Genomic DNA, 14761 nt, shown 5'->3' on the forward strand with positions numbered 1-14761 from the left:
CAGAATCAGCCCCAATGTGACAAGTCTTGGGAAATGTTGCACTACTTACATCAGCAGTGAATTACTGTACTGTACTATAACTATGCACAATTCATGATCACAATTAGACAGTTATTTGTGAAGAATAGAATATAGCTATACCCTGAATCCAGCTATGGATTTAGCACAATGACCTATGTATGTCCATATATTACAAAGGCTTTTCAACTTGCAATTTTTTTCTTTTATTAGGGCCCATCTTTTCCAGCATCCCGTGTTATAGAAGTTTGTCAGAAGTTTGTTATAGAACAAATGTCAGCATATGCACAGTCTGTACGACGGCAATGTGCTAGTGTTTGCCCCTTGTATGGTGATGTGCCAATGGGAGCACCTGGCCCAGTAGGGCTGCCTGGGCCACCTGGTCCACAAGTGAGTACATCAGCAATGAGGGAATATGCAGATTTTCAAATAAACTTGCAGAAAAATGCATAGTCAGATATATTTTGCAGCATTTGTTTTCACTTTTACAGCATTTCTCTCAATCTACAAAGATTTGCAATAACGGCCTTGTAAAATATGCTTACCTAGGCATGATCATTCTTGGTGATCAAATGTACATGATGTCTCAGCACATACTGTATGCAGCTGCCACTCTCCTACATGATGTCTCAGCTCAAACTGTATGCAGCTGCCACTATCTCCTACATGATGTCTCAGCACATACTGTATGCAGCTGCCACTATCTCCTACATGATGTCTCAGCACAAACTGTATGCAGCTGCCACTATCTCCTACATGATGTCTCAGCACATACTGTATGCAGCTGCCACTATCTCCTACATGATGTCTCAGCACATACTGTATGCAGCTGCCACTATCTCCTACATGATGTCTCAGCACATACTGTATGCAGCTGCCACTATCTCCTACATGATGTCTCAGCACATACTGTATGCAGCTGCCACTATCTCCTACATGATGTCTCAGCACATACTGTATGCAGCTGCCACTCTCCTACATGATGTCTCAGCACATACTGTATGCAGCTGCCACTATCTCCTACATGATGTCTCAGCACATACTGTATGCAGCTGCCACTATCTCCTACATGATGTCTCAGCACATACTGTATGCAGCTGTAACTCTCCTACATGATGTCTCAGCACATACTGTATGCAGCTGCCACTATCTCCAACATGATGTCTCAGCACATACTGTATGCAGCTGCCACTATCTCCTACATGATGTCTCAGCACAAACTGTATGCAGCTGCCACTATCTCCTACATGATGTCTCAGCACATACTGTATGCAGCTGCCACTATCTCCTACATGATGTCTCAGCACATACTGTATGCAGCTGCCACTATCTCCTACATGATGTCTCAGCACATACTGTATGCAGCTGCCACTATCTCCTACATGATGTCTCAGCACATACTGTATGCAGCTGCCACTATCTCCTACATGATGTCTCAGCACATACTGTATGCAGCTGCCACTATCTCCTACATGATGTCTCAGCACAAACTGTATGCAGCTGCCACTATCTCCTACATGATGTCTCAGCACAAACTGTATGCAGCTGCCACTATCTCCTACATGATGTCTCAGCACATACTGTATGCAGCTGCCACTATCTCCTACATGATGTCTCAGCACATACTGTATGCAGCTGCCACTATCTTCTACATGATGTCTCAGCACATACTGTATGCAGCTGCCACTATCTCCTACATGATGTCTCAGCACATACTGTATGCAGCTGCCACTATCTCCTACATGATGTCTCAGCACATACTGTATGCAGCTGCCACTATCTCCTACATGATGTCTCAGCACATACTGTATGCAGCTGCCACTATCTCCTACATGATGTCTCAGCACATACTGTATGCAGCTGTCACTATGTCCTACATGATGTCTCAGCACATACTGTATGCAGCTGCCACTATCTCCTACATGATGTCTCAGCACATACTGTATGCAGCTGCCACTCTCTTACATGATGTCTCAGCACATACTGTATGCAGCTGCCACTATCTCCTATATGATGTCTCAGCACAAACTGTATGCAGCTGCCACTATCTCCTACATGATGTCTCAGCACATACTGTATGCAGCTGCCACTATCTCCTACATGATGTCTCAGCACATACTGTATGCAGCTGCCACTATCTCCTACATGATGTCTCAGCACATACTGTATGCAGCTGCCACTCTCTTACATGATGCCTCAGCACATACTGTATGCAGCTGCCACTCTCTTACATGATGTCACAGCACATACTGTATGCAGCTGCCACTATCTCATATATGATGTCTCAGCACATACTGTATGCAGCTGCCACTATCTCCTACATGATGTCTCAGCACATACTGTATGCAGCTGCCACTATCTCCTACATGATGTCTCAGCACATACTGTATGCAGCTGCCACTATCTCCTACATGATGTCTCAGCACATATTGTATGCAGCTGCCACTATCTCCTACATGATGTCTCAGCACATACTGTATGCAGCTGCCACTATCTTCTACATGATGTCTCAGCACATACTGTATGCAGCTGCCACTATCTCCTACATGATGTCTCAGCACATACTGTATGCAGCTGCCACTATCTCCTACATGATGTCTCAGCACATACTGTATGCAGCTGCCACTATCTCCTACATGATGTCTCAGCACATACTGTATGCAGCTGCCACTATCTCCTACATGATGTCTCAGCACATACTGTATGCAGCTGTCACTATGTCCTACATGATGTCTCAGCACATACTGTATGCAGCTGCCACTATCTCCTACATGATGTCTCAGCACATACTGTATGCAGCTGCCACTCTCTTACATGATGTCTCAGCACATACTGTATGCAGCTGCCACTATCTCCTATATGATGTCTCAGCACAAACTGTATGCAGCTGCCACTATCTCCTACATGATGTCTCAGCACATACTGTATGCAGCTGCCACTATCTCCTACATGATGTCTCAGCACATACTGTATGCAGCTGCCACTATCTCCTACATGATGTCTCAGCACATACTGTATGCAGCTGCCACTCTCTTACATGATGCCTCAGCACATACTGTATGCAGCTGCCACTCTCTTACATGATGTCACAGCACATACTGTATGCAGCTGCCACTATCTCATATATGATGTCTCAGCACATACTGTATGCAGCTGCCACTATCTCCTACATGATGTCTCAGCACATACTGTATGCAGCTGCCACTATCTCCTACATGATGTCTCAGCACATACTGTATGCAGCTGCCACTATCTCCTACATGATGTCTCAGCACATATTGTATGCAGCTGCCACTATCTCCTACATGATGTCTCAGCACATACTGTATGCAGCTGCCACTCTCTTACATGATGTCTCAGCACATACTGTATGCAGCTGCCACTCTCTTACATGATGTCTCAGCACATACTGTATGCAGCTGCCACTATCTCCTACATGATGTCTCAGCACATACTGTATGCAGCTGCCACTATCTCCTACATGATGTCTCAGCGCAAACTGTATGCAGCTGCCACTATCTCATATGCTACCAGCACAAAGGAATGCACTGTTCTGTTTGCTTTCTGTCCTACAGCTTGAAGCATTAGGTGCAGTATAAATGCACTCATCTTGCCATGCTACTCCATAGGTGCATACACATATTGCTCTTTATTCTTGGTAACTGCTCATGCTCAGCAAAAAGCCATTGCAGTTCACACATATTTCAATAATATTCACTATAGTGATTGGCGTCTTTCAGAACTTCATTACCTGTGCAACAGCTGTAGGTGTATTAGTAATCTCTGTCTGTGGATTTTGATCTGGTCTGTCCCTGTGATTATGAAAGAAGTGACAGTTGTTTGTTCATCACTTACACACACGTGTCACTTCCAATGACCTCTGCCGGTCCCTGATCATGCCATTGTGTCTGCCCATGTTGTCAGCTGCTGTTTAGTTACACTAACCATGGGGCCACAACGTTAGTATAGTCAGGGGTGTAACAAAACTGCCTTACTAATGGGCTACAGTAGCTACTGTATAAGAGCCTGCACTCCAAGATACACAATGTAAATAGGCGATATAATTATTTCTAAAGCTGCCCAACCACTAGCAGTCCTTAAAATGACTGCATGATTATGACATTGTAATCGTGCATTCATATGTCAGTCTGTGATGTGCCTACACTGAACGAGCAGTCGTTCAGTGCAGGCTCATCAATCATCTGCAAACATGCTGAAGCTGAAGTTATCGTCAGGTTGTCCAGCATGTTTGCCCAATGATAGATGTCTAAACAACCAGCGGGAGCGGTCATCGCTGGTCGTTTTAGACATTTTTAAAACAATCTGCAAACGATTATCGAATGATCGAACGATAACGATATCGTTCAATCGCTCAATTTAATCGCCTAGTGGATAGGCACCTTTATCCTTATGCAACATTTTTCTGTAATACAATGCAAAGCACACATACATAAAGTCAATACGGTAATTTAGTGTGGAATAAGAACACAAATACTGTACAAGTCATACGAAAGTTCCGTTTATTTATAAAAATATGCAGCCACATTCTTATATAATCATTTCTAATAATATTTCATGGCCTATAGTACTATTACCGTATATCTATGCAGAAAATATAATTTTATAATATACTAATCCTTCTTAATGTCATAATAATAGGATTTTAATCAAACATTGCTTCGGCATTGGACTGAAATGTAAATATGGAGTATCTGTCTTCCATTCGCTTTTATGATCTGAACTATAGTGACAATTAATCAGTAATAATTCCCAGGTTTTGTGGTCAAACAGTAAAACATTCTGCCAACACAGTTATATTATTTTGTTAGATTTCTTTTTTATAATAGATGTCATAGCCAAATAACATCCTTATCAATATAGTAACTTTCTTGTCTTTGTGTTCCAGACTTAGTAAATCAGTATCTTCCTTTTACACCGCTTTAGTAGAATGAACTATAGTAATGTACTATTATTGATATAAATACTTGAATAAGCAACGTTCTTACAGTGAAGATTAGTCTCTGGGTTTGTCCCCACATGCCACGTTCACATAAACCTTTTCCTGTGAGCAGGTTACACAAAAACAGTGCTGTCTAACACATATTCTACATCCCATCCGGCACCAAATCACATGACTATATTTAAATATTGTTGTAGTGATTAAGACTAAATGAAGATACATTGTTTTTATGTTTTCTTGGCATTATTAAGGATTACATCTTTGTGCCGTAATCATTAAGTTGTAGTGGATGAGTATAGCCCCATCAGTAGCACCAGCCAATCATGTGAATAGTTTCACACAGCTCTTAATCAGAACTGGCAAAGCTGTCCTAGGTATTGCGAGTTAATGTACACCCCACGTGCCAATACCTCTATTTCTCTATTGCCCTGTACTATACAGCCATTCGCCAATGTTTAGTGTGCCCTGCCATTGACTGCTTAAAATGTTCACTCCTGAATCAGACAGTACAGATGAGTTGCTTATGATTGCTTAATGTATTTTTTAGGGTAAGGTTGGAATTAAAGGACTTGATGGGGAAGATGGTCCAGAGGGCTTTTACGGTGAAGCTGGAGATCCAGGAAAACAAGGACAAAAAGGTATATTTTTGATAGAAAAAAACATGTTGACATTATTGATGTATTCAACTGAATAAATATCACATTCTACATAAAAATGATTTTAATATCTGTATTACTCTACACCACATAAGTGAAACAAGGGCCTGATTCAGAGATGGACGCTAGTGATTATTGGTGGGCAGCGTATGCGTCGGAGTGCTCTTGTGACGGCGGTCATCACAGATAGGATTTATTCACCATGTGATTGACAAGGACGGACCCTTTGGGAAAAGTAACTGGGGAGTGGCTGCTCATATATGGGCATGTTGCGATCGTTTTTTTTTGGGGGGGGGCACAGACTGTGATTGGGATCCTGTAAGCAATAAAAATGGCTCTAGCATCTAAGTTCACATGGCCATGACCATAGAGATACTTAGAGGACCTATAATTGAATGATCTGCGTCCCATGCTGCGTCTTTGTTGGCAGTAATTTGGATTTGTGAAGACGCCAGTGAGCCTCTCATTACAAATCTCGGCGGCTGTGACATTTGCATATTTTTGCACAGACGCTGCATACAAATTCACAACAGTGGCGCCATTAACGTACTTCTCTTAATCAGGTACCTGAATTGTCACACTGCTGATAAACTCAGCCACGTTCAGGACTTTAGGTAGAAATATTAAATAAAACGTGGTTTCAAATCCAATACTTTTTTATCAGTTATTTGTATGAAGAACAAATGAAATAAAATTCTGTATGATTATTCAGGTGAGTCGGGAGATAATGGAGACAAGGGTCTGAAGGGATATGGCCTTGTTGGATTTGAAGGAGACCTAGGACCAAGAGGTAACTAATAAATAGACCACAGGCTTTTGTTAAATGATGTATGTTTCTTTACATAGTACATGACAAATGGAATGATTTATCCTTTCATTAGTTGCTTTATTTGTGTAATTAGAACTACTGGATGCGAAGGCAGATTATTTTCTTACTGCTGCCAGTTTATGGATGATTGAGATGACGAAGTCTACAATTTCCAGATTGTATTTTTAATATCAAGCAAAGCCATGAATACTAATTTTCTTGCCTCAAAAGTCAAAAGATAATGAACCGTGTCTACCTTGTTAATACATGTAATAATAGTCAGAGACATGTTAGTGTGTAATACTCAGACCTGTCTTCTACGGGAGACTCCCAAATTTCAGGGCGTTCTCAAAGAGTCCAAGAGAGTAGGCCACCTCCTCTGTGGGATAACTTGAATTGCGGCATCGCACTGTGAGCTGTGATAATACAAATTCTGCTGTCATTTGTCCTTTGTCCCTCCCTTCTGTGATCGTCATTGGGAGGTGAGCCAACTCTGGCAGGAGGCTGGGAGAGCCCCCCAAATTCGGGACTCTCCCAGACTTTCCAGGAGAGTTGGTAAATGTGGCCACAATCATTGCACACAGTGTTGTGATGTCACTACAGGTTGCCTGTCCTCCACCAGGATTAGATTTTGTAAAGAACCTAAACTATAACATTTTTGCTGAGCATTACAGGAGCTCTTACAAAAGGTATTACTGGGATCCCAAAAATAAAGAAAAAAAACTCACAAATTTATTTTTGCAATTATTATGTTAATCTTTCTCTCCCCCCCAGCGCTTATTCAATAAAGGGACTGTGTGCGCCGCAAAAGGGGGCGTGATCTCAAAAAGGGCATAGTCTCAAAAAGAAAGGGGAGTGGTCACAAAATAGTAACCCCAATTACTTTGCGAGTGGCCTGGAGAAAAAAAACCCACTCCCACAGACCCTGCGAGCTGCCTGCGGCAGCGAGCGGGCCTGGATCAGGTCCATAGTACCCCTGATGCACATTACACCAGAGTAGTGTCCCTTATTTATGTTATGACACACAGTAGTGCCCCTTTTACACAATGCCCACATTAGTGCCCCTTATAAACAATGCCCACAGTAATAGTGCCCCTAATACACATAATGCCCACTGTAGTGTCCCTTATACAATGCCCACAGCAGTCATGCCCATTACACATAATGCCCACAGTAGTAGTGCCCCTGCCAACTGTAGTGGTAGTGCCCACAGTGGTAGTGCCCCTTATGCAGTGCCCCAAGGAGTGGTGCCCCTTATGCAATGCCCCCATTAGTAGTGCCCCCTGTAGTAGTGCCCTCAGTAGCAGTGCCACCTGTAGTGGTGCCCCTAGTGGTAGTGTTCCCAGCATTAATGCCCCTGTAGTAATGCCCTCAGTAGTAATGCCCCCTGTAGTAGTTTCCCCTGGAGTAATGCCTCCAGTAGTAATGCCCCCAGTAGTAATGTCCCCAGTGGTAGTGACCCCAGTAGTAATGCCCCCTGTAGTAGTGCCCCCTGTGGTAATGTCCTCATTAGTAGTGCCCCTTACACAAAAAGCCCCACAATACTTACCTTAAGCCCTGCTCCTGCGTTCGACCGCTGCCGTCCGTCAGGTCCACCGCTCCTCGGAACTATGGGAGAGCATACTGTGGGAGCCTGAAGCTGGAGCTCAGGAGTGAATGTGGGGAAGGAGCTGGGTGCCCGCTGGTAACAAAATCTCAATGGGCGCCCAGCATCTCCCTGAGGCGACGGGCTGACATCCTAGGTTAGGTCGGCTGGAGGAGGCGGAACTGGTTCTGTCTTCAAATGGAACTGACAGAATGGAAAAGAACTGAAGTACCATTAACATGATACCCGCATAGGTCATAAGGAGGGGGCAGTACCAGCCGTACTCACCCTTCTCTGCAACTCACACACTGCTCTGACTTGGCTCCCAAACTGTATGGGGAGAAACATTATGGGCATATTCAATTATGTGCGAGTTTTGGGCTGCAAAAAATTATATGCACCTTGCACACAAATTTTGAATTACTGCTAAGTATGTGTTCTCCAGGTACCCACGGAATTAAGTTAGAAAAATGGATGTGAAATTATTTGCGAGCAAAATCCTGCAGGAGAAAAATAAGATGCCACTCCTATGGTCTCTCACTCTCCCTTTCAGCACCCCTTCTGTTGATGCCACGCTAAATTGTCAAGGATGAGGAGGATGCTGGGAGGAAGAAACTTATGGGAAATGTACTTCCTGCTGCTGTCTAGATCTAACTACCTTGGAGCATAGGCAAAACTAAGGGGTGGTCCAGGGGTGCACCAGACCACCCATTAGCATCTGTCACCAATAATCCATTTTTCTATGACGCCTGTACTTAATGGGCACCTGCCCAGTCAGGTCCGTGCCTGACCGTGAGGATCTTCTTGCTCTGCCTCCCCTGCATCAGCACCAATTGTGGGGGAGGGGGGTGGGTTCAGCCACGAGTGGGGGAGGAGGGGTCCAGCCGCGAGTGGGGGAAGGGAAGGTCCGGCCGTGATTCTGAAAGCCACTGGCCAGCCAATAAGCATGCAGTGACAGCCTGCGCAGGCTCAGTGTACAAACACTGGCCATTGTAGGCTGCTGGATGAAAGGGGGCAGCCAGGCATTGATTGCAGCCTGCGAGGTGAGGAGGAGGAGCGAGTGTATGTGATACCAGGGAGCCTCCCAGTCCACAGTGAAAAAGTAAGTAACCACTTGTGCCCTGCCCACAACATTTTTTTTAACATTGGGGAGTTATGACAGTGAACTTGTTTTTAAGACAGTTGAAATTGAAGGTGACCAGGTAGGCATACTCAGTATAGAATAGGGGAGGGGGAGATACAAAGTGTAGAATAGAGGAGGGGGAGAAAGTGGGCATACATATTGTAGAATATGGGAGAAGGTGGGTATACATCAATATTTTATGAAGGTAGGATTTCTGGCACATGACAAAATTTACCTTGTTTTTATGTCCTTGTAGTAGAATGTACAGTATGTAGCAATGCTGACTGTGAAAAATTATTGGCTGTTTCTTTAAAATCTACCTTCTGATTTTAACTATTCCTGAATGATGGCACTATGCTTTTTATTGTAAACCTAATGTATCCCCCCATACCCCCCATTTTAAGTAACCCGGGTCCCCCAAGCTTTAATCTGGCCCTGGGAGGGGATCCAGCCATGAGTAATTAAATAAATGTATCTGTCGCCTTAACTAATGTTCGCCAGATGGAACAATTTAATTGTTTTGTTCAGACTCCCGGGCGGACCCAATAGTACTGGTTTAGCCGCGCTGTTGGGAAATTACTGCGCAATAATAGCTTTTGTCCAACCACAGCAAAGTAAAAGTTTAGTGCAGTTATTTAAGGGGCACTACTACTGTGTGGCATAATGTGTATAAGGAGTACTACTGTGTGATGTAACGTGAATAAGGAACACTATTGTGCAGTGTAATGTGATGAATGTGTATAAGGGGTACTACTGTATGGCGTAATTTGAATTGGGAGTACTATTGTGTGATCATGCCCCTTCCCAGTAAGATCATACTTTTTATTTTTCTGCTTTTTTCCTTTGGTGCGCGCTCTCCCTGCTTCAGTTGTGGATGGGAGCACCAATGCTCTTTAGGTACTCATATCACATGTAGGATTCCCGTGAGTCTCCCTGCCCTCAGCCTGCCCTGTAACTTCACCTCAGTGTCTATGCCTTCACCCTTTCTGTAAGTACCCCTCAGTGTCCCTGCCATCAACCTACTTGTAACTCCTGATCAGTGTCCTGCCCTCAGCCTCCCTGTAACTCCCCCACAGTGTCCCTATCTTCACCCTCCTTGTGACTCCCCCTCAGTGCTCTGCCTTTACCCTCCCTGTAACTTCACCTCAGTGCCTTTGCCTTCACCCTCCCTGTAGGTACCACTTAGTGTCTCTGCCTTCACCCTCCCTTTAGGTACCCCTCAGTGCCTCTGCCTTCACCCTCCCTGTAGGTACCCCTCAGTGTTCCTGTCCTCACCCTCCTTGTAACTCCCCCACAGTGTCTCTGCACTCACCCTCCCTGTAACTTCACCTCAGTGCTCTGCCTTCACCCTCCTTGTAACTCCCCCACAGTGTCTCTGCACTCAAGAGGGACAAATTGGGGATGTGTCACAAGAACACGCCCCTCACGGTCAGCCATGCCCACTTTCTGGGAGCGTGCGCGCCTAGGGCACGCACATGAAGTCTCTGCCTGCACCTCAGTTCCCTGCCATACCCCTGGTCTGTCATGGGCACTAATAGGAATAACATTAGAATTCTTTGCTGCATAAATAATGATAACAAAACACAGGGCCTGATTCAGAGCCGGACGCTCTGACCAGAGCGCTCGCTCTGAATCAGTGCCCTCCTACCTAAAAATGGAGTGGCCTCCTGGCCGCTCGCATAGCTGTGGGTGACCACCCACAGCATATGCGAGCGGCCAAAAAGATGGTCGCGATGGTCAAGACCATCGCGACCATCGGGCTTGCGACGAGACCCTGCGGTAGGGTCTCAGTGACCGCAAGCCCTGGTGTGATTTTGGCTTCCATGGGAACGCCTCCGTCTGGCAGCCACGCCCCCGGCACGCCCACCAAATGGGGGGGTGCTGTCAGTCACCATCGACAGCACGCCCCCTTTGGTGCGAGACCCGGAGCGACAGCTTGGCTGTCGCTATCCGGGTCTCGCGCATGCACACGACGGAGCTCCCTCCGTCGTGCGCATGCACATTGGGGTAACACCGACCCGCTTGCGAGCGTCCTGCGCTCGCGAGCGGGTCTGAATGACCCCCCCACAGTGCCAAACTTCCAATGTAACAGAATTTTTGGTAATCGGTTGGACAGAGCTGTAACTAGACATTCTGGTGCCCTGTGTGAGAAAGCGCTAATGCCCCCCCTGATATTATGAGCCTGATTCAGGTTGGATCGCAAGGCTGCGTTCGCATGTTTGCATTCTATGCATGTGTATAAGACGCAGTGCGCGTGCGCGAACCAGGCACTGCGATCGGGAATGCGATCACAGGCAGTACTCAGTGATTGACAGGAAGTTTAGTTTGTGTTGACGGGGGTGGTTGTGTGAACGCAGTCGTGTCAGTGCGTTGGAACGCTATTTTAGGGGTGTGCATAAATTATCCACAGTGAACCCATACGCAGCCTGAGTACTCACTGCGTGCAGGAAGTTTAGCAATTCCTGCAGGAGGATCATGGCAACCACTATTCTGTGTCTTGGTCCGATGGATCTCAATTGTACCGATGTTTTTGCAATATTGCAAATTATTACAGATGTTAATGAAGGTAAGGGGGCGTCTTTATGAAGTGCTGGGCGTCTTCATAATATGGTGCGGTGGCAGTGCGTATACATTCATTAGCATATTTTCGCAGCTAGCGGGTGCGTGCGAATGCAGCCTTGCGATCCAAACTAAATCAGGCCCTATATTAATATATTATCCATACTGTGCTAAGTATAAGGTTATAATGTAGCAGGTGACCACCAAATTTACAATAATGTCCTCTTGTTTGCTATCATCTTATTTAAATGAAGACACAGGATGATCCTGTGTATTCATTTAAATAAGGTGATGGCAGACAAGAAGGCATTATTGTTCATTGGTCACCTGCTACATTATAACCTTATATTTAGCACAGTATGGATAATTTTAATATTAATAGAATATTAGGTCATGTTGTAACCAACCCCCCCCCCTTTTCCCTTTCTACCAGGGGCTCTCTCCTCTATGCGGTCAGCAGCACTTACCTGGTCAATAATATTCTATGACCAGGCACAGGCTGAGTGACTGACACCTGTGTTTGGAGTTGGACTGACACTTTCAGTGTCATTGGAGTACAACCTGGACCGGACCCTGCCTGCCACTGTGTTTGTGCGCCCAGATACAACTGCTCCTCACTCTTGCAAGCGCCACTGTGGGAGTGTGTCATGACGTCTCCCAGACCCTACAGGAAGTGCACCTAGTGCGGGTGCCAGCCAGGGGAGGCGGATTTGAGGGAGATTGACAGATAGGCAAGGGCTACTGTGAAGGAATCTGGCACACACCGCTGATATACATAGCAGCGGGCGGCCCAGCAAATAAAAATTTCGGTGGGCGGCCGGTTCCGCCCCAGGGCATCCTGCACTCTGTGCGTTGACACCGGCCGCACCACCCTAATTACTGCCCTGGGGTTGGAACTGGGACCACCCATTACCAAATGTCTAGTTTTGCCTATGCTGGAGAGGAGGCTTGCGGGCCTATTGAGAGACACAATTTCTGGTGAATGTTTATGTTGTGTTTCAGACTTTTTGATGGACATTAGGTTCTTCCACCCTGAGAAAGGGACAGATGTGTTTATTTAGTGCTGGATAGGCCAGGATTTATTTTTATGTTTTGTTTATTTTGTGATGCCTAGTAAAACTAGCTGCAGATACTTATACCAAAGCACTGAACTAGGATGCTGATAATTGGCTGAGGCATGACAAAACCTGGCCTTGTGACACTAATATGTATACTTTTTGTGTGTATTATACATATACATATATTTGATGTTTCAGGGGACAGAGGAAAACAAGGACTAGGATTTGATGGAGAACCTGGTCTAATGGGTCCTCGTGGGCACAGAGGACAACCTGGGCAGAGAGGGTATACAGGAGAAAGAGGACCACCAGGACTATGTATAACTAATGGTTGTGAAACAAGTCAGCCTACAGGAGAGCCTACAGAAGAGTCTGACACATAGATGAACTCAGTGGGTGCAGAATGGACCTTTATTGTTTACTTGTAGGATGTGGCTGCAAAAATACTGCAGGATTTCTTTCTTTTCATCATGTGTGGAGGTTACCATTTAATTTTACATGCTAATTTTGTAAATAAAGGAAATTTACATTTAAAGGTTACAGTAAGTCATTTTGATGTAATGCAAAGGAAAAAAAATCTTAATATGATTAATCGCTCGTAGTTATTTATTTTAAAAATGAACAAAATGTGTGTTTTTTTTCTGTATGGAAACCAGTGCCATATACAAACACAAGTAACTATGGCACAAAAAGAACATAAGCAACTGAAAGACCATCTATATAAATAGTCCTGCTAATACAGCCACTCTTTTTTGTCACTGCTGAATATGAAGATAGGAGGGAAATCACTGAATTGTACTACTTGGTAACTATGGAATAAAACATGGCAATGTACGTAATTAATCAAGAATTCCATGTCTTCTTTTTTGTAGTATATTCTTCTGTAATCTATTCATGCTTATGACAATATAATTATTTAATTTCCTAGAAAACAGCAACTGCGCACAATTATGTCACATTACAGCATATCCTAGTTTTAAGGCATATTTAGGAAAGTAATTCTGACCTTAAAAATGTGAAAACAGCTATTTCCCCTTACGGCAGAATCACGTATCCTGCTATTTAACAAGAGTGTAAAGCAGGAGATACAGTATCAGTTTTTATGGAAAAAGTTAGCAATGACATACAGTATAGAACCCCATGGGCTGAATTTACTATGCAATGCTTTTCAAAGCCAATGCGTATTTGGTGAGTTTCGTAGCTGAATTTAAAGAGACACTTCTATCCAGGCGTGTTTTGCATTGCATAGAATTGCTCATTTAAATCCAGAGGCTTTGAAAAGCTTTGTATAGTAAATTTAGCCCAAAATATTGTAACATTCCTACTACGTGTACACCACATTTTATTGATTACCTAATTATTATTATTGTCATTGTTTAGATAAAACCAACGTAGTGAGCAGTGCCACAATGATTCAACCTACAGTGACCCATTGATGGATAATTTGGGAAGAGCAGACAATAATAATTTTTTCCAGATTTGTTGTCAAATGCAATATAAAATACAGTACTCATACTGAGCAAAACTAAAGGCTCTAAGCCCCCACACTCCATTAGAGTTGTTGACTACTATGAAATAAATAATTTTGGAACAGTTCTAAAAAAATAAAAAAAAATAAAAAGAAAGATTAAATTATGATGTAAAAAATTGCCGTAATTAGGCAGACACTGTTTATGAAACATGTGAAAATGTGCACAGACTGTATCAGCCAGTTACAGTACCTTTGACATAGCAAGTGTTCCTGCTGTACGAGGGAAAGCTTCAGATGTGGATGGACTTTGCATATATTGTTTAAATGTATTAAACAACATTGTACAGTCCCAGTTATTTTCTGTACAACAAATACATGTACATGCACTTGTATGAAACTAAAAAGTCCAAGACAAGTATTCACCGAAGCACCACTTGATGGCAGAATCAGATCAGGAAAATCCAGCAACTTTAAGAAACTATTAGTATTATTATAAGACCATGACTTGTCCACTAGGTGGCAG

General features: G+C 44.0%; 1 protein-coding gene across 1 annotated transcript in view; it reads left to right on the plus strand.

Moving 5' to 3' along the window:
- LOC148478125 (uncharacterized) overlaps positions 1–13584 on the plus strand; it is an 82123-nt gene extending 68539 nt beyond the window's left edge. The window contains exons 25-28 of the mRNA XM_088455917.1: positions 232–408; positions 5526–5616; positions 6347–6424; positions 12966–13584. Of these exons, the coding sequence (XP_088312043.1) occupies positions 232–408; positions 5526–5616; positions 6347–6424; positions 12966–13150 (531 nt within the window). The 3' untranslated portion in view covers positions 13151–13584. The remainder of the gene's footprint in view (positions 1–231; positions 409–5525; positions 5617–6346; positions 6425–12965) is intronic.
- The last annotated feature ends 1177 nt before the right edge of the window (positions 13585–14761 follow it).

The sequence above is a fragment of the Taudactylus pleione genome, unplaced genomic scaffold, assembly GCF_031769625.1.
Source record: "Taudactylus pleione unplaced genomic scaffold, aTauple2 ptg000678l, whole genome shotgun sequence".
Taxonomy (NCBI): Eukaryota; Metazoa; Chordata; class Amphibia; order Anura; family Myobatrachidae; genus Taudactylus; species Taudactylus pleione.